General features: G+C 35.9%; 1 protein-coding gene across 1 annotated transcript in view; it reads right to left on the minus strand.

The window, feature by feature from the left end:
- Positions 1-23894, minus strand: part of KCNH7 (potassium voltage-gated channel subfamily H member 7) — a 470253-nt gene that overhangs the window by 32334 nt on the left and 414025 nt on the right. Inside the window, exon 10 of the mRNA XM_053665157.1 lies at positions 524-776. Within this exon, the coding sequence (XP_053521132.1) occupies positions 524-776 (253 nt within the window). The remainder of the gene's footprint in view (positions 1-523; positions 777-23894) is intronic.

The following is a 23894-nucleotide window of genomic DNA, read 5'->3' on the forward strand; positions in this document are numbered from 1 at the left end:
TCCCCACCAGAAGTTCATAGCTCTATGTTACCTAGATAATGACTCAAATAATTCTGTTTGATGGAACATAACAGGTAAAAGTACATGGCAAATAGATGAAATACATCAAAACATAAATCCAGTTCAAGAGAGGGCATTGGCACATGTTGGCCAGTATGCTTACAACATGTACATCTTATTTAAGGTGTTAAGGGATCAAACATGAATCCAACGTCTTCCCAGATGAAAAGGAAAGTATTGACTACTTTCAAATATTGGGCCTTGAATGTCAAAGGAGCTGACAAGGACAAAAGGGAGTAATGAAACAGTTTACACATCAGGGAAAATGTGAGAGTCGAGAAAACATATTTTCTGAGATGTTAATTTGATTTGAATTTGCATTTAAATAAAACTTAAAAATTACCCATTAGTCTTAAATTGTACTCATAAGTAAACAGATCACTACTTTTTTTCTGTTATTTTAAACTACTCATTGCACCAGCTTATACCAAAATTTGTCACCCTCCAGTTCTAAAACACTCACCCAGAATAGCTACCACAATGTCATCTTTGAGTATTTCAATGGAGCCTCTGGATAAGAAATAAAGTGCAGTGAGGACATCCCCACAGTGAACCAGAGTGTCTCCTGGAGGTGCATGGGTGGTCTTGAACTTCATTGCCAAAGCTCTAAGGCAACCTTTACTTGCCCCCCGAAAGGCTTTGCAGTTTTGCAGCAAAGTCTGGTTGAGATGTAGACAAATGTCAGCTTGTAAACATTCTGGGAAACCCTTGAGGACCTGAGGAAAACAAGTAAAGAGTTTCATACTACAGCGCACAGGGTACTTCCACCTGCAATAAAGTATATTTGTTGCTCACAGAACCGCAGGTGTGGTTAATTGTCACACAGGAGTTCTCACAATGCTTCCACCTCGCCTACCTTAATGAATACTTGGTTTGCTAAACACGTTAGAATTTTAACTCAAATGCTTGTTCTCTAAATTAACTGCAGGCATTCAGACTCAACACAAATTCTGTCTCATTAAAATGGAATGCCTACAACATTTCACAGTGCTTCTCATTCTCTGCGTTATGTTATTTAACATCATACTGTGCACAGGCATAATACAATGTGACAATTAATAAGACATAATTAATGAAGGGCAGTACAATTAGAAAGACAGCTTTTTGAAGGAATCTCAAGTCAATTTGGATGGCTATCTCTGGTATACCTGTCTTAGTTATAATTAGTAAAATAATGATCCTGAAATAGCCATTCATTGTATTTGCGAATGTCATATACCAGAGAGTGCTCTTAGTTAACTGTACTTGGCATATTTATGTTTCATATGCATGTTATTAATGGTAAATATTGTGATAAGCACTGAAAATAGAGAAAGAGGAAGAACAGCAAACATACTTTAAAAGTATAGTTTAGTTTTCAGAATTAATTGGAAATTGTGCCAGAATTTGTAGCGAATATATAAAGCTTCTAACAGTGCTGCTATTTTGACAACCGATTCAGTGACTAATTTAAAACTTGTAGGAAAGATTGAAAATCACTTGTGACAAGTGCTACTCAACTTAAACTGAATAAAATTTTATGTTATTCTGTAGAATTCCCAGTTTTCAATGGGAAAAGACACTCAACTCTTGCTTCTCTGTATTTAGCTCTTTTGAGTTTCATATATGAGAATTTTAATTCTCATGTTGACTTTATTAGTACAAATATAACCATTGAAATGCATTTTTTTGGGAAGAGGGAGGAGTCATGGTATAGTGCCTAACAATGCAACTTAAGGATTTCCTACCTTTCTGGGCCAACCTTGCTACTACTGTCCAATATAGCTGAAAGTAATCATGAATTATTTGTATAGATAATTTAAGTATATGTGACCCATAGATTATATTCAAATTAGATTATATTTGAGTTAACTTACAATGATTATTAGTTTAAATATTAAAGCAGGGATCCTGGTTCGGCAGGGCCACTGTGTGATGCGGTCGGTCAGCCTGACTTTGGTTACAATATAAAAGGACCCACGATAGATCTGAAACACAGCAACTGCTATTTCCAATCTTGTCTCCTACACTGCAGAGTCACCCACAGAAATGGGTCAAGGGTGCTTCAGAAGAAAACCCACAGAATATGAGTTTTGGTCATGAATTCGCCACAGACTCATGCTTGTGCAAGTCACTTCATCCATCTGTGTTTCTTTGCCAGAGAATAAAATTTTTTTACAATATTGAAATTTGTCATAAGTTACCAATCGTGTGCTAATCGTCAGACACTGCTCACCCAGCTCTGCACAGCTGTAGGGACTCAGACTCTGTGCTGGAGTTCCTGTGTTACCTGGCTCAGATCCGAAGGGAATGAGCCTTCCTCCACCTGAGTTCCTAGGGACTCAGCTGAACCTTTGTCCTTAACTGGAGCTTCCAGGCTTCATCTACGTGACTGGACTCTTGGCAGATTTTCCACTTGGACTAAAGCCTTATTCAAAATGTAACTTGCTTAGTCTTTGCCCATTTCTGCAAAGACTCTTCTCACTTTTCATTGTGATTCAGCAGCTCCACTCCTCTCATGGTACCAACCCTCTAAGTTGCTGACCCCTTCTCCCTGTTGAAACTATCACATTGGATTTCGTGGTAAGTGATGATAGACTGGAGTTAAGCTAGGTTTGGACACTGTGTTTTGAAAAGGGGCTGCTTTATTTGGGAGTGTTAAAGTATGGAAACAACTGTTCATTGGCATATAATTTACTTTTCTTATGAAGCCCACTGTTGTGGTCTCAGTAAAACTCTCAGATGTCTCCATACAAATAAAAAATGGACTCTCAGTCACCGAGAAACAAGTTAGATATGCCTCTTTTTCCCTTAATATTTAGCTATAATAAAGTACAAATGGCATTTTATATTTCACACATATAGGGGAGATAGTGCTACCACTATAGTAGCTGGAATGAGGATATTGACCTTGTAGTGGCTATGTCTGACATTTTCATGAAATTTCTCAGTTACACTATCTAAGGTTAGCTTGGGTGTAGAGGGAAACTTGTGCGTGTATGTGCATGTGCATACATGCTCTTTGACTTGGAAGGTGCAGATGCAATAGAGGTAGAGGAGATTTATTTCTTTGGGTGTGTTTTATTAGCTATGGAATCAGATAGGCATGTGAAAAAGTCTAGTTTTATCAATTACTATTTGTGACCTTGGTCAAGTCAATGACTTTTGAGATTCAGTTTCTTCTACTACAAAAAAACTTGATAATATGTACTCGACAGGGTCATGCTCACAGCTAAATGCAATGACATATGTAAATCATCCCATGAATTGTAAATATTCAAGACAGTTCACTCTGACCCTCCCTTTCTTCCTCCCTCCCTCCTTCCTGTCCTTCCTTCTTTCTTCCTGGGACAAATATTTACTGTCATGAAGAACTGATAGGTTCTCTTTAGCTCAAAATTGACAGATACGGGATCCACTGTGTTATTTTCTTTTTTTTTCCCTGGTGAATAAGAAATTCCCTGCTAAGGTTTGTGTTCCATTACCTCCACAGAGTTTAAACATTTTGTGCTCCATTGCCTCAACAGGGTTTTAGAATTCTTTTTCCTTTCATTTCTCTAACCATTGTTCCCTGTTTCTGACTTCCATGAAATGTTTTGACTTACTTGTATTTAGGTTTTCACTGGGAGTTGTATTATGACCTTTGGATAGTTAACTAAAATCAATTTACAAGTGTGTTCTTGGAATTCTAGTACGAGAATCACTCACAAATACTGAAAAGGAAAAGTTTTTCGGCACCATTCTCAAGTGTCCTTGTTAAATGTTGCCATCTCCGAATGGTCATTCTATCGGAAGTAACAGCCATTGGAAAAAATAACCTCAGTTTAGAGGCACCATAGAGTTCTGTGGAGAAGCCTCTGCACCGGGGAAACATTCACAGATCTTGGCATGACGGACTTGCCTAGATTAAATAACACTCCTGTGGTAGTAATCGTTACCTGAGTTTCTTAAGTTACATAGATCACTCAAGTAAAACGCAATGGAAGTTAATATTCTGTAACTAACTCTCTTACTTGTCCAGAATTTTGCACATCCCAAATAAGTTAGCAGCTTTGGAATCTTATGCCTAAGTAAAGGTGCTTTTAAAAGGAGAGTTAAAAGAAAGGGAGCTGTAGTGAAATAGAGATAAAAGAACATTGAAAAAGAATGGGAAAATGAAAGGTTTAAGTAAATATTTATCTAAGGCACCCCATTCCATTGGTCCCAGCAGTGTGGCCTTTCTCTCTTCCTACTCACTGTACTTTTTTTTTGGTGAGGTTTAGTTCTTCTGCTAAATTACCTGATTTGGAACTTCCTCAAGTAGCTCTCAAACATTGCCATATTACCATGCCAAGCAGATCTGGCTGGAAAGAGTAGCCATGTCAAGTACACACCAGGACATAAGCTGGTTTAATGACTGTTACAGTCGTTTCTACTAACACCTACACAGCCTTCTTGTCTGTCACGTTCTGAAACACCTAGGGAACAAAGCATCTTTCACTGTGTAGATCCAATGTTTTATTGACCAAGTCTGAGTCCAAAGGCCATGGAACTGGAGCACTGTACAGAATCAGCTTCATGGCCTGCATGTGGGAAAGTAGTCCTCATTCCTTTAGCAAACATTTATTATGCACCTGTATACCAGACACTGTGCTAGGCGTGGGAGCACAACGGTGAATGAAACACACTCTGAAAATTGACCTACTCTCAAGCCTTTCTCTAAATGCCCAGATTAAAAAAAAACAAGGTTTACCCAGAAGTTCCCACACTTGGCTTTTCATGTCAAGTATTATGTTTGTAATACTAGTCAGTTTTTAAATGAACCCTTGAGGTAACAGTTGATTTAAGGTGAGCGATAATTTCCAATTTCACATTTCTAATATTGACTGTTATGAAGTCAGATTTTTAAAAGTTGCCTGAAGTTTCAGAAAATTTTTTCAAGGCTGGTAGAAATCCCATGTCTATATTATGATATAGATCACTTGATTATTTTATAAATGTAAAATTAATTTCTCTTGAATTTCTGTAGATAAAACTCTTTAGGACTCTCAGATGAATGAGACATTTGTTCTTTTAAGTGAGTATGAAATGTTTTCCGTGGTCATTAAATCAACTCCAAAGCTTAGAATCCAAAGTTTAAGAACATTCAAATAATAATTAGCCAACAAATACAAAGCAAGGTAACATTATTAAATCAAAGTAAAACTATTTGCAGACATCACACAGAAAGCAAAAACAGAAATAATGAACTACTCCATAGCAAGCATCTAGCAAAAACGATCAAACATTAATTCGAAAGTACTTAACTTTATGTTAAACTTCCCTCAAGTGCACATAAGCTGACATGCATCTAATGGGATAAATATTGTAATATTTGCAATTATGTAGCATGTGAATTCAACTTTTCTCTAAACTGAGCAATGCATATAAAATTTAGAAGCAAATGGATGCTGAAGTTGTGAGCCTTGCAACTTCTGATTTGATATGTGTTCATCAAAATGACATTAGTTTTATTAACTTTTTAATAAATAACTATTTAAACTTAAGTATATATTAATACTAATAAAGCGATTACATGATCTACATTATGTAATGGGGCTTAACTGAAAGAGAAGTTGGACCCAGATCTGTGATAGAGTATAATTAGAGAGATGTACCCTAGGCTTCAGTCAGTGGGGTCTAAGTAGGAAACTCTCATAATGAATAAAGGTTTTTCTCTTTGTTGATGTGACACTACTATATCACCCTTCAAAGTGGGACCTGCTTTATATTAAATTTTACTCTGGGAATAGTTCTTTTATAATCATTTTAAAGTAAGATTTTGTTTTTTTCACAGGAACTATATACCTTGTGGGTGAGAAAGGTGACTACCTATCTCCAGCCATGATTCTCTTCTCCAACCAGCAGTTTAGGGTCTCTCTTTGTTCCTATGAGATTAGTCTCCCTGCTCCTGTCCCCACCTCCATGTGATTAAAGAAGGGCAAGGGCTGCAGTAGAGAAACTTACTTCTTTATTCAAGTTTTACCTGGGGACTGATAGATAAGAATTTCTAAAAGCAATGAAATATTCATGATACAGTATGTGGCAAAAGCAGGTTTACAGTTGTGAGTACACAAAACATAGAGCTTATTCTTATATTATAATTTATTAATTATTGTGTAAGTGTTCATACAAATAACTCTAAACCTACTTTTGCCAAACCCTGTATATTGACAATAAACTTAATTATTCCTGCCTCAAATTTTAAAACACAGGATTCATTGTTTGCTGTTTTTTATCTGGGTTGCAAAACACTCTCTATGGTGCTTACATTTTCTAAGATCTGTTGGAAGAAAGTCAATAATTGAGTTTTTGTCAAGATTCTCTCTAGATTCCTTCCATAGTGTTTAAAAACATTGCATTTGCTTTCAAAAAGAATCATAATGTATTCTTTTTCTTTAAAGATTTTATTTATTTATCTTTTAGAGGGGGAAGGGCAGGAGAGAGGGAGAGAAATATCAATGTATGGTTGCCTTTTGTGCGTCCCCTGCTGGGAACTGGCCTGCAAGGAATTGGCCTGCAACCCAGGCATGTGCCCTGACTGGGACCAGTTGAACCACAATCCTTTGATTCGCAGGCCCGTGCTCAATCCACTGAGCTACACCAGCCAGGGCCCCATAATGTGTTCTTTTAGATACTTAATAGATACCCCCTATCCACTAGTATTAGAGAGTTGGTCTACATTGTAATGAATGGCTTCTGATTTGCTTTACACAGTGTAGCTGTGCATGGAGGCACTCCTAAAGGCAGGCTGAATCCCAAAGCAGCTGACAAGGCACATTGAGAAAGACAGTCTGAGTGTGGCAAATGGTTCTGCTAAATAGTAAATTAATCATATGAGCAATTTTGATGACTGTGATAACTAAATTAGAAAATTTTCTGGAAAAATTCTCCGAGTCATTAAATACTCTTAAATCTTGACAAATAAGGATTAATCAAAACACAAATTAATATTCCCTAAGAAGCACTAAACTTCAAGCATGATTATCAAACAGATTATGGAAGTAATACATTAAATCTTCAGTTTCTTCATGTAAAATATTGTCTACATATTTAATATTTTATGGCATTTTCTAATTCTGATACAATCATTGTTTGCAGGTGGGCATTCAGCATTTGATAAATCTTTAGCACTTATAAAATACTAAACCTTGCTTTTGTTGTTCTAGAAGATAAAGTTCTTTTTTAATGGACTCTGTAATTTAGAGGTCATCCAGATCATATTATTTCTATGGCTATGGTTTATCATTAAGGAATAGGAAATACATATTTTTCATCTTTCCTTAGTGATTACTTATTTAATATTTCATAATTAACCATTGATCATGAGAGGTGGATTCTTTCGGTAGTTTTAAAAATGCAAATATACATAACCCTGCTCAAATTGTTTTGCCATTTACTTTCTTTTTTTAAAAAAAGGTTTTTGTTTATTTATCTTTAGAGGGGAAGGGAAGGAGAGAGGGAGAGAAATGTCAAGGTACCGTTGTCTCTCGTGGGTACCCTGCTAGGAACTGGCCTGCAACCCAGGCATGTGCCCTGACTGGGAATCGAACTGCGATCCCTTGTTTCGCAGGCCCGCGCTCAGTCCACTGAGCTACACCAGCCAGGGCGCCATTTACTTTCTTACTTTACTTTTCTGTGGTTGATGAAGATTAAAAAAATATTTTTGTATGAGGTCATCATATTTGGCCAAATTGTAGGCAACACAGACTATTATTAGAATCTATGACTAAGGACTTTTATAAGCCTTGAGAAAATTAAGTAATCTTTTACATGTAATTTTGCAATAATTAGTATATGGTTACATAATTTAGAAAAAAACACATAGACAGAAGAAAAACTTGTCATACATAGACCTGGGAAACAACATCATAAGCCCTCAATCAGTTTTGGTACAAATAAATGTTCCTAAACGATGAAACAGGGTCTTCCTTCCCATGTCTCCTCTTCCCTGTCTCACAGCTCCTGCCCCCCAGTTGACAGCATCACTGTGAGATCTTCCTTTGTTTTTAAGAGGACATAAACTTTAACCTAACCCAAACCGAGTCAGAGCCAAGGATGAGTTGGAATGTGGGTGATGGCACGTGTGCAGAGGGGAGTTACAGCTATTACATGCATGTCCTGTTACCCAGACTCCAGAATCCTTCTTCGAATTCAACAAAGCTGAGTTAAAAACATGCATTGCAGTTTCTGAAATAAAGTCTCCAGGAAAACCTCAAAACCCAGTAGGATTTCTAAAGGTAACAGGAGGGATCTGCATCCTCAGAAACAATTGCAGGACTGCACCCTCAACCCTCCCACATCTTGAGAAGACAAGGGAAAGGATAAACAGACTATAACTACAGTGAGGTCTATTAAATGATTTGCAAATGCTTCTTCCTAAATAGATTAACTGTAGATGACTTGAACTTGCTCACAAAGTAGGGAATTGGAAATAACGAGTTAAGTACCACCTTGCCCTTGATATACCATCTTAAACTTAAATATACTTTTATGTCTCAGAAACGTTGCTCATGTATGATATTTTAGAATAAATATTTTGATTTATTTATTAATTTTATATAAAAAATATAGACTAACCTGTTTTTCATATGTAAAAGCTGAACTATAAGTGCATGAAATAGTTTTACTTATGGGAGAACTAAGAGCCAAACCTTTGTCTAGAATTACCTCAACAATTGTGACTTGCCATCGCTTCCCATCAGATCGTATTTCTAAAGTTGTTTCCAGTATAGTGAGATGTAAAATGTTTCCTATTCACTTTATTTATTGGTTTTATCAATAAGTAACAAAGAATAGAAATATAGCACACAACCCATTTTCATTTTGTACCAGTTAGAGTATTTGTTCTCTTACAATATTAGAGCTAAATGACAATGCAGTTGTTATCTGGAGAATGTGATGTTTATATCAGAAATTATATAACTTTTTGTAAAACAGGAGAAACTTTCAAAAGTTTTATTCATCTATCAGATTTCTCTTCTTTTACAGGAGAGAAATATTGTATTGATTCCTGTTACCCAGCACCCCACTCCAGACACTCTTGTATTCCTTCACATTTCTGTTCCCACCAGTTGACTTGTAAACCAGCTATGTGTGTTATGAAACCTATTTATGATGCTGTATTTGTTAGTGGAATTATATAACTTAATTGTATAGTGCATAAAGGAATAAAATATGGGTAAACAAAGACAGCAGATCTGTCTCCTTTTCCACCATGAAAATAAAGTTAAATACTTTGAAAAGCCTCTATAAAGGGGAGAAACAACAAACAAAGCCCAGAACAAGTAGAAGGAAGCAAATAACCAAGATCAGAGTAGAATGAAATGACATAGAGACTAAAAGCACAATTCTAAGAATCAATAAATCTAGGGGCTCGTTCTTCAAAAAGATAAACAAAATTGACAAGTATTTAAGCAGATTCCTCAAGGAAAAAAAGAGAGGACCCCCAAATAAATTACAATCAGAAATGAAAGAGGAGATATTACAACTGGCACCACAGAAATACGAAGGATTGTAAGGAATTACTATGAAGAATGATATGCCAAGAAATTTGAAAACCTAGGTGAAATGGACAAGTTTCTAGAAAAATACAATCTTCCAAAACTCAATGAAGAAGCAGCAGAAAGCCTGAACAGACAAATAACAGCTGAAAAAATTGAAAGAGTAATAAAAAAATTCCCAACACCCAGAAGCCTTTGACTAGATTGTTTCACAGGGGAATTCTACAAAGTGTTTAAGGAAGAGCTAACCCCTATATTTCACAGACTATTCCAAAAAAATTCAAGAAGATGGAAGACTCCCAAACTCTTTTTATGAAGCCAGCATCATCCTAATCCCCAAACCAGATAAAGACACAACAAGGAAAGAAAACTTCAGGTCAATATCACTGATGAACATAGAAGTTAAAATCCTCAACAAAATATTGGCAAACCGCATCCAGCAATACATTAAAAAGATCATAACCTCATAACCAAGTGGGATTTATCTCAGGGATGCAAGGATGGTACAATATTTGCAAATCAATAAATGTAATACATCACATAAACTAAAGCAAAGACAAAAATCACATAATCACATCCATATATGTGGAAAAAGCATTTGATAAGGTACAGCACCCATTTATGATAAAAAACACTCAGCAAAGTGGGAATAGAGGGAGCATTCCTCCAAATAATAAAGGCCATATGTGAGAGACCTACAGCCAATATCATACTCAATGGGCAAAAACTAAAATCATTCCCACTAAGATCAGGCACAAGACAAGGATGTCCACTTTCACCACTTCTATTCAACATAGTATTGGAAGTTTTAGCCACAGTGATCAGACAAGACAAGGAAATAAAAGGCATCCAAACTGGAAAGGAGGAAACAAAACTGTCATTTTTTGCAGATGACATAATAGTATACATAGAAAATCCTATAGATTCCACCCCAAAACTGCTCAACCTAATAAACGAATTGGCAAAAGAGCCGAATACAAAGTCAACATTCAGAAATGAAAGGCATTTTTGTACACCGGCAATGAAATATCAGAAACAGAAATCAGGAAAAAAATTCTATTTGATATAGCAACAAGAAAACTAAAGTACCTAGGAATAAACTTAACCAAGAAGGAATAAGACCTGTACTCAAAAACTATACAATGCTACAGAGAGAAATTAAGGAAGACACAGACAAATGACAGCATATACCATGATCATGGATTGGAAGAATTAACATCATCAAAATATCCATACTATCCAAAGCAATTTATAGATTTAATGCAATACCTATTAAAGTGCCAATGGCATACTTCAGAGATATAGAACAAACACTTCAAAAATTTATATGGAACCATAAATGACTCCAAATAGCTGCAGCAATTTTGAGAAAGAAAAACAAAGTAGGATATCAAAGTATATATCAAACTGTATTACAAGGCCACTATAATCAAAACAGTATGGTACTGGCATAAGAATGGATACCTGGACCAATGGAACAAAACTAAGAGCCAAGAAATAAACCCATCTCTATGGTCAGTTAATATTCGACAAAGGGGGCAGCAACATAAAATGAACTAAAAATAGCCTCATCAACAAATGGTGTTGGGAGAACTGGACAGCTATGTGCAAAAAAAATGAGACTCGAGCACCAACTTACCACATACACAAAAATAAATTAAAGGTGGATAAAAAGACTTAAATATAAGCCATGACACCATTAAAGTCCTAGAGGAGAACATAGGCCAGAAAATCTCAGATATTTCACACAGCAATATTTTCCCTGATATTTCCCCTAGAGCAAGGACATAAAGGAAAGAATAAATAAACAGGACTTCATCAAAATAAAAAGCTTCTGCACAGCTAAAGAAAATATCAGCAAAATGAAAAGGGAACCAACTGTATGGGAAAACATATTTGCCAATGATATGTCTGACAAGGATTTGATCTCCAAAATATATGAAGAACTCAATGACTCCACTCCAGGAAGACAAATAATCCATTTAAAATTGGGCAAAGGACCTGAACAAACACTTCTCCAAGGAGGACATATAGAGGACCCAGAAACATATGACAGGATGCTCAGCATCACCAGCCATGAGAAATGCAAATTAAAACCACAATGAGATACCACTTTACACTGGTCAGAATGACCATCATAAACAAATCAACAAACAACAAGCACTGTCAGGGTTGTGGAGAAAAGGGAACCCTGGTGCACTGTTGGTGGGAATGCAGACTGGTATAGCCACTGTGGAAAACAGTATGGAATTTCCTCAGAAAACTAGAAGTGGAACTGCCTTTTGACCTGGCAATTCCACTGCTGGGACTATAACCTATGAATCCTGAAACACCAATTCAAAACAACCTATGAACCCCAATTTTTATAGCAGCACAAGTTATAATAGCCAAGTGCTGGAAGCAGCCTAAGTGCCCATCAGTAAATAAATGGATCAAAAACTATGGTACATTTACACAGTAGAATTCCACCCAGCAGAAAGAAAGAAGGAGCTCCTACACTTTGGAGATAGCACAGATGGAACTGGAGAACATTATGCTAAGAGAAATAAACCAGGTGGTGAAAGACCATATGATCTCACCTGTAACTGGAACCTAATAACGAAACTAACAAGCAAACAAAATATAACCAGAGACATTGAAATTAAGAACAATCTAACAATAGACAAAGAGGAGGGGGAGGGGACAGCGGGGAGGTGGGTTTTCAGAAACTACTATAAAGGATACATGGACAAACCCAAGGGGGAGGGTGGAAGCAAGGGAGGGAGGTGGGTTTGGCTGGGGTGGTGGGGAGTGGTGGGGAGAAAATGCAGACAACTGTAACTGAACAAAAATAAAGCAATTATCTGCAAACAATGACAGTTTTGTTTCCTTGGAAAGGAGGAAACAAAACTGTCATTGTTTGCAGATGACATGATAGTATACATGAAAAATTCTATAGACTCTACCAAAAAACTGCTCAAAATAATAAATGAATTTGGCAAAACAGCGGGTTACAAAGTCAATATCCAGAAATCAAAGGCATTTTTGTATACCAACAATAAATCAGCAGAAGCAGAAATCAAGGAAAAAATCCCATTTTGTCTAGCAAAAAGAAAAACAAAATACCTAGGAATAAACCTAACCAAGGAGGTAAAAGACCTATATTTAGAAAACTACACAACACTGAAGAAAGAAATCAGGGAAGACACAAACAAATGGAAACATATACTGTGTTCATGGATTGGAAGAATTAACCTTATCAAATAGTCCATACTACCCAAAGCAATTTACAGATTCAATGCTACACCTATGTAAGTACCAATGGCATATTTCACAGACATAGAACAAACACTTCAAAAATTTCTATGGAACCATAAACAACCCTGAATAGCAGCCGCAATTTTGAGAAAGAAGAAAAAAGTAGGAGAGATCACAATACCTGTTATCAAACTGTATTACAAGGCCACTGTAATCAAAACAGCATAAAAACAGGCACATAGACCAAAGGAACAGAATGAGAGCCTAGAAATAAACCTAACTCTCTACAGTCAAATAATATTCGACAAAGGGGGCAGTAACATAAAATGGAGTAAAGATAGTCTCTTCAACAAATGGTGTTGGGAGAACTGGACAGCTAAGTGCAAAAAAATGAAACTTGAGCACCAACTTACACCATACACCAAAATAAATTCAAGGTGGATAAAAGACTTAAATATAAGCCGTGACACCATTAAAGTCCTAGAGGAGAACATCGGCAAGAAAAACTCAGATATTTCACGCAGCAACATCTTTACCGGTATGTCTCCTAGAGCAAGTAATATAAAGGAAAGAATAAACAAATGGGATCTCATCAAAATAAAAAGCTTCTGCATGGCTAAAGAAAACAGTATTAAATAAAAAGTCAACCAATTGTATGGGAAAACATATTTGCCAATGATACCTCAGACAAAGATTTAATCTCCAAAATAAACAAAGAACTTACAAGACTCCACTCTAAGAAGACATCTAACCCAATTAAAAAATGGGCAAAGGACTTGAACAGACACCTCTCCAAGGAGGACATACAGAATATCCAGAGACACCTGAAGAAATGCTCAATATCATGAGCTATCAGAGAGATGTGAATTAAAATCACAATGAGATACCACTTTACACCAGTCAGGATGGCTATCATAAAAAAAGCAATGAACAACAAATGTTGGAGAGGTTGTGGGGAAAAGGGGTCCCTAGTTCACTGTTGATGAGATTGCAGACTGGTACATCCATTATGGAAAACAGTATGGAATTTTCTCAGAAAAATAAAAATTGACCTGTCTTTTGACCCAGCAATTCCACTGCTGTGATTATAACATAATAACCCTAAAACACCAATCCAAAAGAACCTATGCACACCAGTGTTCATAGCAGCACAATTTACAATAGCCAAGAGCTGGAAGCAACCTACGTGCCCATCAGTAAATGAATGGATCAAAAAACTATGGTAGTTATACAGAATGGAATTCTATGCAGCAGAAAAAAAGAAGGAGCTCCTACCTTTGCAATAGCATGGATGGAACTGGAAAGCATTATGCTGAGTGAAATAAGCCAGGCATTGAAAGACAAATACCATATGATCTCACCTTTAACAGGAAGCTAAACAACAAAACAAACAAGCAAGCAGAATAAAGACAAAGACACTGAAATACAGAACAGGCTGACAGGGACCAGAGGAAAGAGGGGAGGGAATTTCTAAGGAAAAGGGGGAGGATTTACAGGAACAAGTATAAAGGAACCAAGGACAATAACTAATAGGGGTGCATTGGAGAGGGAACTGGGGAGCATGGGGGGGTGGGCTGGGATGGGAGTAAAAGACAGAAAACTGTATTTGAGAAATAATTAAATAAAAAAGAAAATAAAAAAAATAAAGCAATTAAAAAAAACAAATGGACAGTAACCAGAGGGGAGATGGGAAGGGATAATGGGGGAAAGCGTGAAGGATTTTCAGGAACAAATATAAAGGACACATGGGCAAAAACAAGGGGTGATAGAATCAGGGGAGGGAGGTGGGGATGGCTGGAGTGGGGGAGAGTAATGGGGAAAAGGCAGAAAACTGTACTTGAACAATAAAATTAAAAAGTATTTAATAAAAAAAAGAAAAGAAAAAAACCTTTACAAAGGTCAGTCACTTAGAAATGCAGCCACAGCTTGCTTTTGCATTAGGTGTAGGAGCCTAAACATTTATAAAATAGAGATGTTATATAGTTCATTAAGTCTGATTATAATCCAATAATAAGAAAAAAATATTAAAAACTGACCAGAAAATCAGAAGTACATGGAACATAAGAACAACGTTTTATGATAACCTTTGGATCAAAGTAGTAATTTAAAAGTAATAAAAGAAAGATGTCAAAACCCATGGACCTAGAGAAAAACTTTCGCTGAAAAAAATGTATAATTTTAATGCCTTCATTGTTATAGAAGAAAGACTCAAACATTAAAAAGATCTTAATACAGGTGTTAAGAATAATAGGACAATCCAAAGGAATAAAAAAAGAAGGGATTAATGAAAGTAAATGCTAACAATGAATAATAGCAAGAATAAATTAATCCAAAGTTTAGTTACTTAAAAAAAAACAATGGAATACAGGGTCTAGCAGAAGTAACACCTGCTTGAATATGGTTGGTAGGGTAATAATCTGGTTGGTAGGGTAAAAATAATTAAATTTTTAATTTAAATATTTCACCTAAAATGTCACATGGTATGTTTGAGTGTGATGTTGTTATATTACCAAATTACATGCTTATAAATTTGTAATAAAATATTTTGTAGTAAAAAACAGGTGTTATTTGTGCAAGACCCTGTATATAAATATTTTAAAAGTCTGCTAAAAGAGAAAAGACAGAACAAAAATAAAGAAATTTAGGAAGGAGAAAGAGGATGTATCTGCTGATTCAGAAAAAAATTAAGTATAAGAGAACCCTACATGCAACTCTATAACAACTTTGAAAATCAAATTAAATGGATAAATAAATTCTTAAAAAAATATAAATTGCCAATATTTACTAAGGAAGAAATACAATAAATAGTTACCATACTAGAGTTGGTATGGTGATTAAAGACCTACTGTTAAGACCACCAAGACCAAAGGAAACTAAGAAAAAAATCTCATTTACAATTGCATTAAATACACACACATACCCCTAAAAATAAATTTAACAAAAGAGGTAAAGACTTATACTTGAAAAATTATAAGACACTGAAGAAAGAAACTGAAAAAGATACAGAAAGGAACAATGGATTTGGTATCGGTGAAAGGTTACCTGGGGGAGAGGTCCTTGTTTCTCCAGTTTTGACTGTTGCTAAGCATCTGGGGCTTTCTGCCCTGGAGATCTTTTATAGTTGACCCACTGTCCTTGCTTTGCTTGTTTCTAACTGCCTGACCCTGGAAGTGTACTGCAGACAGAGGTTTGAATCTTGGCACTACAATCTGTAAGCTCTGGAAGCTTGATTGATAATGTCATAGTGTGAAATTTCTCTAAATTGAAATTAAGAAAGAATGATATAAGTGCTAGATCTCCAAAATGTTGACTTGGGTAAACCTGGCTCACCTCTTCACATAACTGCATCAAAATGACAACTAAGCTATAGAAAAAATAATCACTCAGAACTGGCAGAAATAGAATTGAATAGCAGTTCTGCAACCATGGAATGAATGAAGAAACCACATTCATCCAGACTGGTAGGAGGAATGGAGACTTGGAATGGGCTGGTCCCACAGCTATGTGTAGTGGATAAAAATCAGGAGAGATTTCTCAGAAGTGAGTGATCCCAGCCCCACGACAGGCCCCCAGTCCAAGATTCCAGTACCAGGAAGGTAAGTCCCCATAGTTTCTGACTGTAAAAACCAGTGGAGATTGAGTCAGTGGAAAAAACTACAAGATACCTACACAGTTCTTGTTAAAGGGTCCATGCACAGAATTACTCAGATCCACCCCCACTGAGCTCCAGTGCCGGGCAGCAGCTTGAAGGGCTACAGTGGCATGTGGGGAAGAACTGAAATCTCCTGCATCAGGACGAGAACTGGGGGTCAACTTTCTTCAATACAGAACTGTTGGCAGAGGCCATTGCTCCTGTCTGAGCCCTCCCCACAGAGAACCACAGAGCGTGGTAGTAGTCATAACAGCTGAATGAAATACACAGAAAACAATGAGAAAGACTACCAAAATGAGGAGCCAAAGAAGCATGGCCCACATAAAAGAACAGAAAAAAGTCCAGAAAAAGAACTAAACAAAATGGAGATAAGTAATATTTCAGTTGCAGAGTTATAACACTGATTACAAGGATGCTCAAGGAACTTAGCGAGGATCTCAAAATCATAAAAAAGATCCAATCAGAAACAAAGGAAACACTAATTGAAATCAAGAACAATTTACAGGGAATCAACAGTAGGATGGATGAAGCTGAGACTCAAATCAATGATTTGCAACATAAGGAAGCAAAAAACAGCAGAAAAACAGAACAGCAAGAAGAAAAAAATTCCAAAAGAGAGTAGTATAAGAAGCCACTGGGATAACTTCAAGCATACCAACATTCACGTGATAGGAGAAGAGAAAGAGTGAGAAATTGGAAAAATATTTCAAAAAATAATGAAAGAAAACTTCCCTGATTTGGTGAAGAATAGACATACAAGTCTAGGAAGCACAGAGAGTCCCAAACAAGATGGACACAGAGGCCCATACCAAGACACATCACAATGAAACTGCCAAAAGTTAAATATGAAGAGAGAATCTTAAAAGCAGCAAGAAAAAAATGTAGTTACCTACATGGGAAAACTTTGCAGGGTAGCAGGGATTGGCAAGGAATCAAACCAATAAAAAGCAAGGACCTATAGCCAAGATTGCTCTACCCAGCAAAGATATCATTTATAATTGAAGGGTAGATAAAGGGCTTCCCAGACAAGAAAAGACTAAAGGAGTTCATTATCACCAAACCACTATTATATGAAATATTAAAGGTCTTATTTAAGAAAAAGAAGGTCAAAACTATGAACAATAAAATGGCAATAAATACATATGTATCAACACTTGAAGCTGAAAATACAAACTACACAAACAAGGAGAAAAGAAACAGAATCATAGAGATGGAGAAAGGTTTCATGGCAGCCAGATGGGAGGAGGGTGTAGGGGAATAGGTGAAAAGGTAAAGGAATTAAGAAAAACAAATGGGTAGCTACAGAATAGTCATGGGGATGTAAAGTACAGTATAGGAAACGTAGGGGCCAAAGAACTTATATGCATGTTCCATCGGCATGAACATAGATGTGTGGATTGCCTGAGGGAGTGTAGAGTGCTGGGTGGAAAGAGGCAAAGAAGGAAAAACTGGGACAGCTGCAATAGTATAATCAATTTTTTTAAAGAATAAAAAGACAAATAAATGGAAGCAAATACCATGCTCATGGATAGCAAGAATTAATATTGTTAAAATGTCCATACTACCCAAAGCAATCTACATATACAATGTAATTCCTGTCAAAATATTAATGGTATAGTTCACAGAACTAGAAGAAATAATCCAAAAAATATATATGGAACTAAAAAAAAAGACCCTGAATAGCTGCAGCAATCTTGAGAAAGAATTATAATGTTGGAGGAATCAGGATACTTGATATAAAACCACCAGGACCACATGATTTAAAGATGCTTTCTAACATTTAAAGAGCATAAAACGGTAGACCAATATTATTTTAAAATAAGTGCTACATTTAAATAATTTACTAGTCAATAAAAACAAAGTTTTAAAAAACCTATGGCCAAGTAGAATTTGTTTTAAAAAAGCAATGATATTTAAAAGCTTTATTTTTAATAGTAAAGGTATCTTCATTGAAATCAGCTATTACCATTCAAAATTGTGTGGAGAATTTAGTGATATCCACTGGCTATGTTTCAGTTTGGTGTATGTTGTAGACCATTCTGATATAAAAAGATTACCAGGAGAGTGGCAAACATATACTATGGCATATATGTAAATAATTTAATACATCGCTGGAGTATTAATACACACCATCTGAAGTGATGGAGCCTAAGTAAGATAGATTCTTATCATATAGTTCTTAAACTTGGTGTAAAGTTCTGTTGGGTGTAGTGCACCTGACCACTAAGAGCCGATGACGCAAATGAAAACAGGATTTTTAGGAATATCTGGTAATGAAAGAGGCATTGACTACATATTTTTGCATCTACACTCATCCTCATGGAGAACAATATGTCTAAACCAAGAAAAACAAATAAATATATATAAGGCTATATGATTAATAGGGACAGATAAACTAGTGGGCTTATTTTCACCCTTCAAGATAATTGAAAAAATCTGACACATTGGGTGGAGCATTTACATATCCATTTTAAATATATATTCACAGGCCACTGGGAACGTCTCAGACAATTCTTCCACAAAAAAAAAATATTGGACTTTCTTTTTTCAGAGAAATTGTGGATGGTTTGATTCCATTAAGTTTGATAAATATGGAGCTCCTCTAATATTAGAATTTACATGGACTTAAAGTCATATTTCAAAGGAATATTTTAAACCTGAACTTTAATATCGCTCTCTACATTTTTATTATTGACTAAACTTGTGTTGAATACCAAATGATCTTAAAGTGAATTGAGTTTGCATTACTCCTGTGCTCCTATCCCTCCAAAGACAGTGTTTGGAAACACATCACATTTTTCAGCAAAAGAAATTGCACTCTAGATTCCTGATCAAATAGTATCATTGTTTTAAAGAGTTCAAAAACAATTTGAGACATCATTCCACCTTCCTCCTACCATAAGAGGAACATTAATAAATGGAGAGACCGGAGCACAGAAGTGTGTTTATTGCCTCAGCATGGTGTTCTTGAACTGTTTTCCTTGTTCCAAGCGTTATTTTTCTTGGCTCAGGAACCACTAAAGATCCGATTCCACTGTTGTCGAACTCACTTTGCAAGGAAGCAGCATGGTGCCAGCTGTAAATAAGTCCTTCTTGATAATGGCTGGAGACCGAGATGAAGTGACCATTACCACTTGTCAAATATAACTGGGCAAATATCATATGTGACCTGAAAATACCAGATGTCTGTCTGATGCTTGATATTGTTCATGTCAGGGGGCTCCAGATGGTATCGATTATTCTCTGTGGTATTTTTGAGACTTTAGGGTAAAAGTTTTTGTGAAAAATGAAAGCACACATGCTTTGCCCTTTTTAAGCACTTGCTGCTTAGGCTCTGGCTAGAGTAGGTAAATGCATATGTTAATAGTAGATATCTTGCTACTGCAAAATTTTAGTACCTATCCTGTTTCTGCAGAGCCAGACAGTTCTTATCAGCTAATCAATGTGAAGATGAAAACATCTTTTAAAGTGCATTGTAGGTGACAATTATTTCAATTAAACTCCTGAATAGTAACTGGGTATTTTTTATGGAAAACTAAAAGATGTCACTCACTAGTCTTGAGGCTAATTGTCATTTAAATACACATTTTTGCTAGTCCACATGCTCTCTTTATAAGTGCATAGATTTCCTTGTGGGGCAATTTGGACCTCAGTGTAGAGAATGGGCATGTGTCTTTCAACTGAGGCAATAATTACAATGCCTTCTGCAAAACCGACTGCTAATATTGAACCTATGCTGTTTTGTTAGAATCATACTGTTGAAACAAAAAATATCAATTAAACTATACAGGCTTACCTATGCAAAAACTGTATTATGCTGTTGATATCTTTAGATGTGAGTGATTTTATTTTCTGAAGAATTCTTTGAAAAGGAGTTGTTACCCAGCAGCAGGGTCATCAGATATGAGGGCACCATATTTTTAGCCATTTTATTTAGAGCTCTTTGACTAATTAAAGTTTTTTGTTGACTACATTTATCAACTTCAATATATCAGAGAATCATTAGGAAAAGATAATGTGGAATCAAAAAGAATGTGGTGAAAATGAGCTGTGCCATTTGGTAAGTCTTGCTTTATATTTTTGATGGATTTAATGTCAAAAGGATTGCTTTTCACCATAGTTGTTGAACTGAACATAACTGAAAGATCTTGTCATTACATTTCACTATGGTTTATCAAAAGAGTCCATGAGAGCATGTGAAAGTCTGGCTCAGGCGAAGTCATTTAAATAAGTATAGAGAATGGGAGCAACAAAGTTTTTAAGGCAGTAGAGTCAGAGTGTGGATGCAGATATAAGTGTTGGCAGTAGGCGGTGAGGAGTAGTTGTGGTAAGTAGTAGTTAGTTAAGGTCAGTGTGGTCAGTTAGCAGACTGCCCTGACAGATAGCGGAGGGGCTGGAAAAGAGTCATGGAGGAGAGGAAATCAAATTTTCATTAAAATACTCCTAAGAAATTGTAACAGGCCCAAGAAGTAAGAATTCTTATCAAACAATATATAGTTTTTTATATTTTCTTTTCCATTTTGATTGGCTCTGTTTGTTGGATCCATTCTAAACACACGCTTTGTCACTCAGAGTCCCACTGTGGCTCTAAGCATTTTTAGCCTATTAGGTCAACTCTTGATTGAAATCCCTAAGTATTCTTCCTTCTTCAACTCTGTCTTATTTTATAGTTCTTCCTTCCTAAGGAATTAATTTAATCTCTGCTAGACCAAGAAGACTTGGCCATGCAATGGGAGGGACATGGGGTTTTCTCCTTTACCCCTCAAAAAACTACTACTTACCACAACATCACCACCACTGCCAAACTTATATCGACCACGACACCAAAAGGTGCTATTCACTTAGCATCTTAATTTTCTTTCCAGCCTGCCTTTCAGCAGCCTTGCCTATCTGTCTTGCTAAAGAATTTATTCCTCTTCCTAGGTTTTTATTTTACTGCTTCTACATCTGATGCTCAAAATTGTCTTCATTAATGTCAAGGCCAAACAAACACAAACCCCAAAATAAAAACAAAAACAATCCCCCTCAATTTTTCCTTTCTTCATAAAATAAATTAAACAAAGTAGTTTCTGGAATACCTGCCTTAACTTTTCATTGTATTCTCCCATTTATGTGTTTGTATTCCTGTCCTTGTCTTTCCCTGAAATAGTCTCTCTGGTTCTCTGCCATGACAATTTAGTGGTAGAATTTAGTCCAGTGGTGTCTGAAAAATATGAAGCAGATTATTCCATAGGGAGACTAAGAGGTCCGCTACAGGGAGCAAGAGAGTGGGCAGCAGGTAGGTTAGAATCTCTATCCTCAAGCAGAAAAATCTCCCACAATAACTGTTTCATACATTTAGCATATTCGAGTTCTGGTACTTTAAAAATATTTGAAAATGACAAGTTTAATGAAATTGCAGAGAGGTTAAGTGACTTGTCCAAGATTAGTGGCATATTGAGGGGATATTTTTAGGTAAGGAATAAAATTTGTCATTAAATGTTCACAAAGGCTTTCTTTCATGCCAATGTAATTTTAAATTACGGAGTAATTTCTGTATAATTGATTATTTCTCTCCAACTAGAATGATGTATAGGCTGTGGAATTTGGGTCCCTTCTTCAATCATGCCAGGCTTCTGTGTGTGATCTGAGGAAAGTTGCTGCTACTCTGACACGTAAGGTGATTTTCAGTTCTTAGCAATGTTGCTACTAAAATCTATGTTGGATAATATCAGAAAGTTTCATATTGGGTTAAAAGGCAGTGTTGATTTGAGGAAATTCCTTGAGGTGAATTTCATCCTATCCTGAGAAAGTATCTCCTTCTTCTTAATTAGTCGAATTTCTGGGAGTTAGAAGGAAAAGTGTTCTCCAGAATTTATCTAAACACATTTTTGAAGTCATTTTTACCTTTACCAAGCCTGACATCAGATGCAAAAGTCTTATTATCAGTCTTATTATCAGTCTTTGATCAGTCTTATTATCCGGAACTGTTTCTTTTTGCAACCTGAACTATTTGATTCAACTAAAAGAGAGCTCAGAATGGTTTTGATTCTGAAAACTTCTGGCAATAGCTGTTTCACAAAAAAACCCAAAGATGCAGGAAATAAGGAATATGGCTGCACAGCTTAGGTCACTTCTGTCCTGTTTTGTGATCTATCAAGGACTCAAATATTTTAGGTTATGAAAAATAGTTTTAGGTTAATTAACACCGTGTGACTGGATATCTTGTACCTCATTTGGACATGGCTGAAGAGCAAAAATGACCTGAAATGCTCCATGAGAAATCACATTTAAGGTTATATTTGAACAAAATAAGATGGAATGTTAATGTAAAATACAACAGTTAGATGTACTTATATGTATCACAACACATAAATTTAAATCACTTTAATTATTAATAAATCACATTTAGTAAACAGTTAACTGACAAGACACAGAGATTTTAACAATGTGTTTTTGGAGGTAAAAAAAAATCGATTTAGATTTTTTTAAACCTCTCAATAGTCTGAGTACAATTGCTTTTCTCTAATCAACTCTGTTTTGCACGCTGTGCTTAATTAGCCGAGATCTTCTATTTGCTGAGTTTTGCGTTATCTTGCACTTTGATTTTTTACTCACTTGGCAGTCACAAGATGAGGAATGTAGACACTGTGTACAAACAAAAGTTCGTGCAAAGTCAACCTCTCAAAACCACATGCAAGACTCTGGCACATGGTTTAGAGCTCACACACTTCAGGATCATGTAATACAGGCATGCAGATGAGAGGGAAGAAAAGTACCTACATTATGGAAATAGAGGATGGTGAAAAAGAATGACATTTTCTTTATGACAATTTATCTAATGCAAACCGTATACCCATAACCTTTACCAGAGTGGAGCAAGGGGCAGAAAAGTGACTTTGTGTGGGTAGGGGGAAATTGTATATACATATAGACAGAGGTCAAGTCATTGTTAAAGTTAAGGAATTTCTATTCTGTACTTGGCCTCTTTCAGGTAATCTTTCCCAATTTCTTGCTTTGTATTTCCTCTTCTACATCATGCAAAAAAGATCAGAACTAACACTGGAAATCATTTAACAAGCTCTAAACCTAACAGATAACAAGGGTGCTCTCCACAATTTACACGAGAATTAAATCGGATATAAATACCTCCTGTTCTTACCGGTGGGTGTTGTGATTCCATGTGTTAAGGTGTGAAGCAGACAGGAAAGAGATAAATCTTTCATAAGTACATTGTAAATAGGCAAGTGGTATATAAACCATATTTATAGGTAATAGAGTCAAACAATGAAAGGTAAATAGTTGTCACAAAATAGACTTGTTCACAAAATATGGTCATAAAACTAGAGTTATATGAAGAGGGCAGGTACAATAAATAGTTGTTTTATTACTGTCATTGAAATCATCTTGCAGCAGTATAAAACAACAAAATTGAGTGACACATGTGTTGATCAAAAATTCTTGAC

The sequence above is a fragment of the Artibeus jamaicensis genome, unplaced genomic scaffold (assembly GCF_021234435.1).
Source record: "Artibeus jamaicensis isolate MK-2021 breed Jamaican fruit bat unplaced genomic scaffold, CSHL_Jam_final contig_391, whole genome shotgun sequence".
Taxonomy (NCBI): Eukaryota; Metazoa; Chordata; class Mammalia; order Chiroptera; family Phyllostomidae; genus Artibeus; species Artibeus jamaicensis.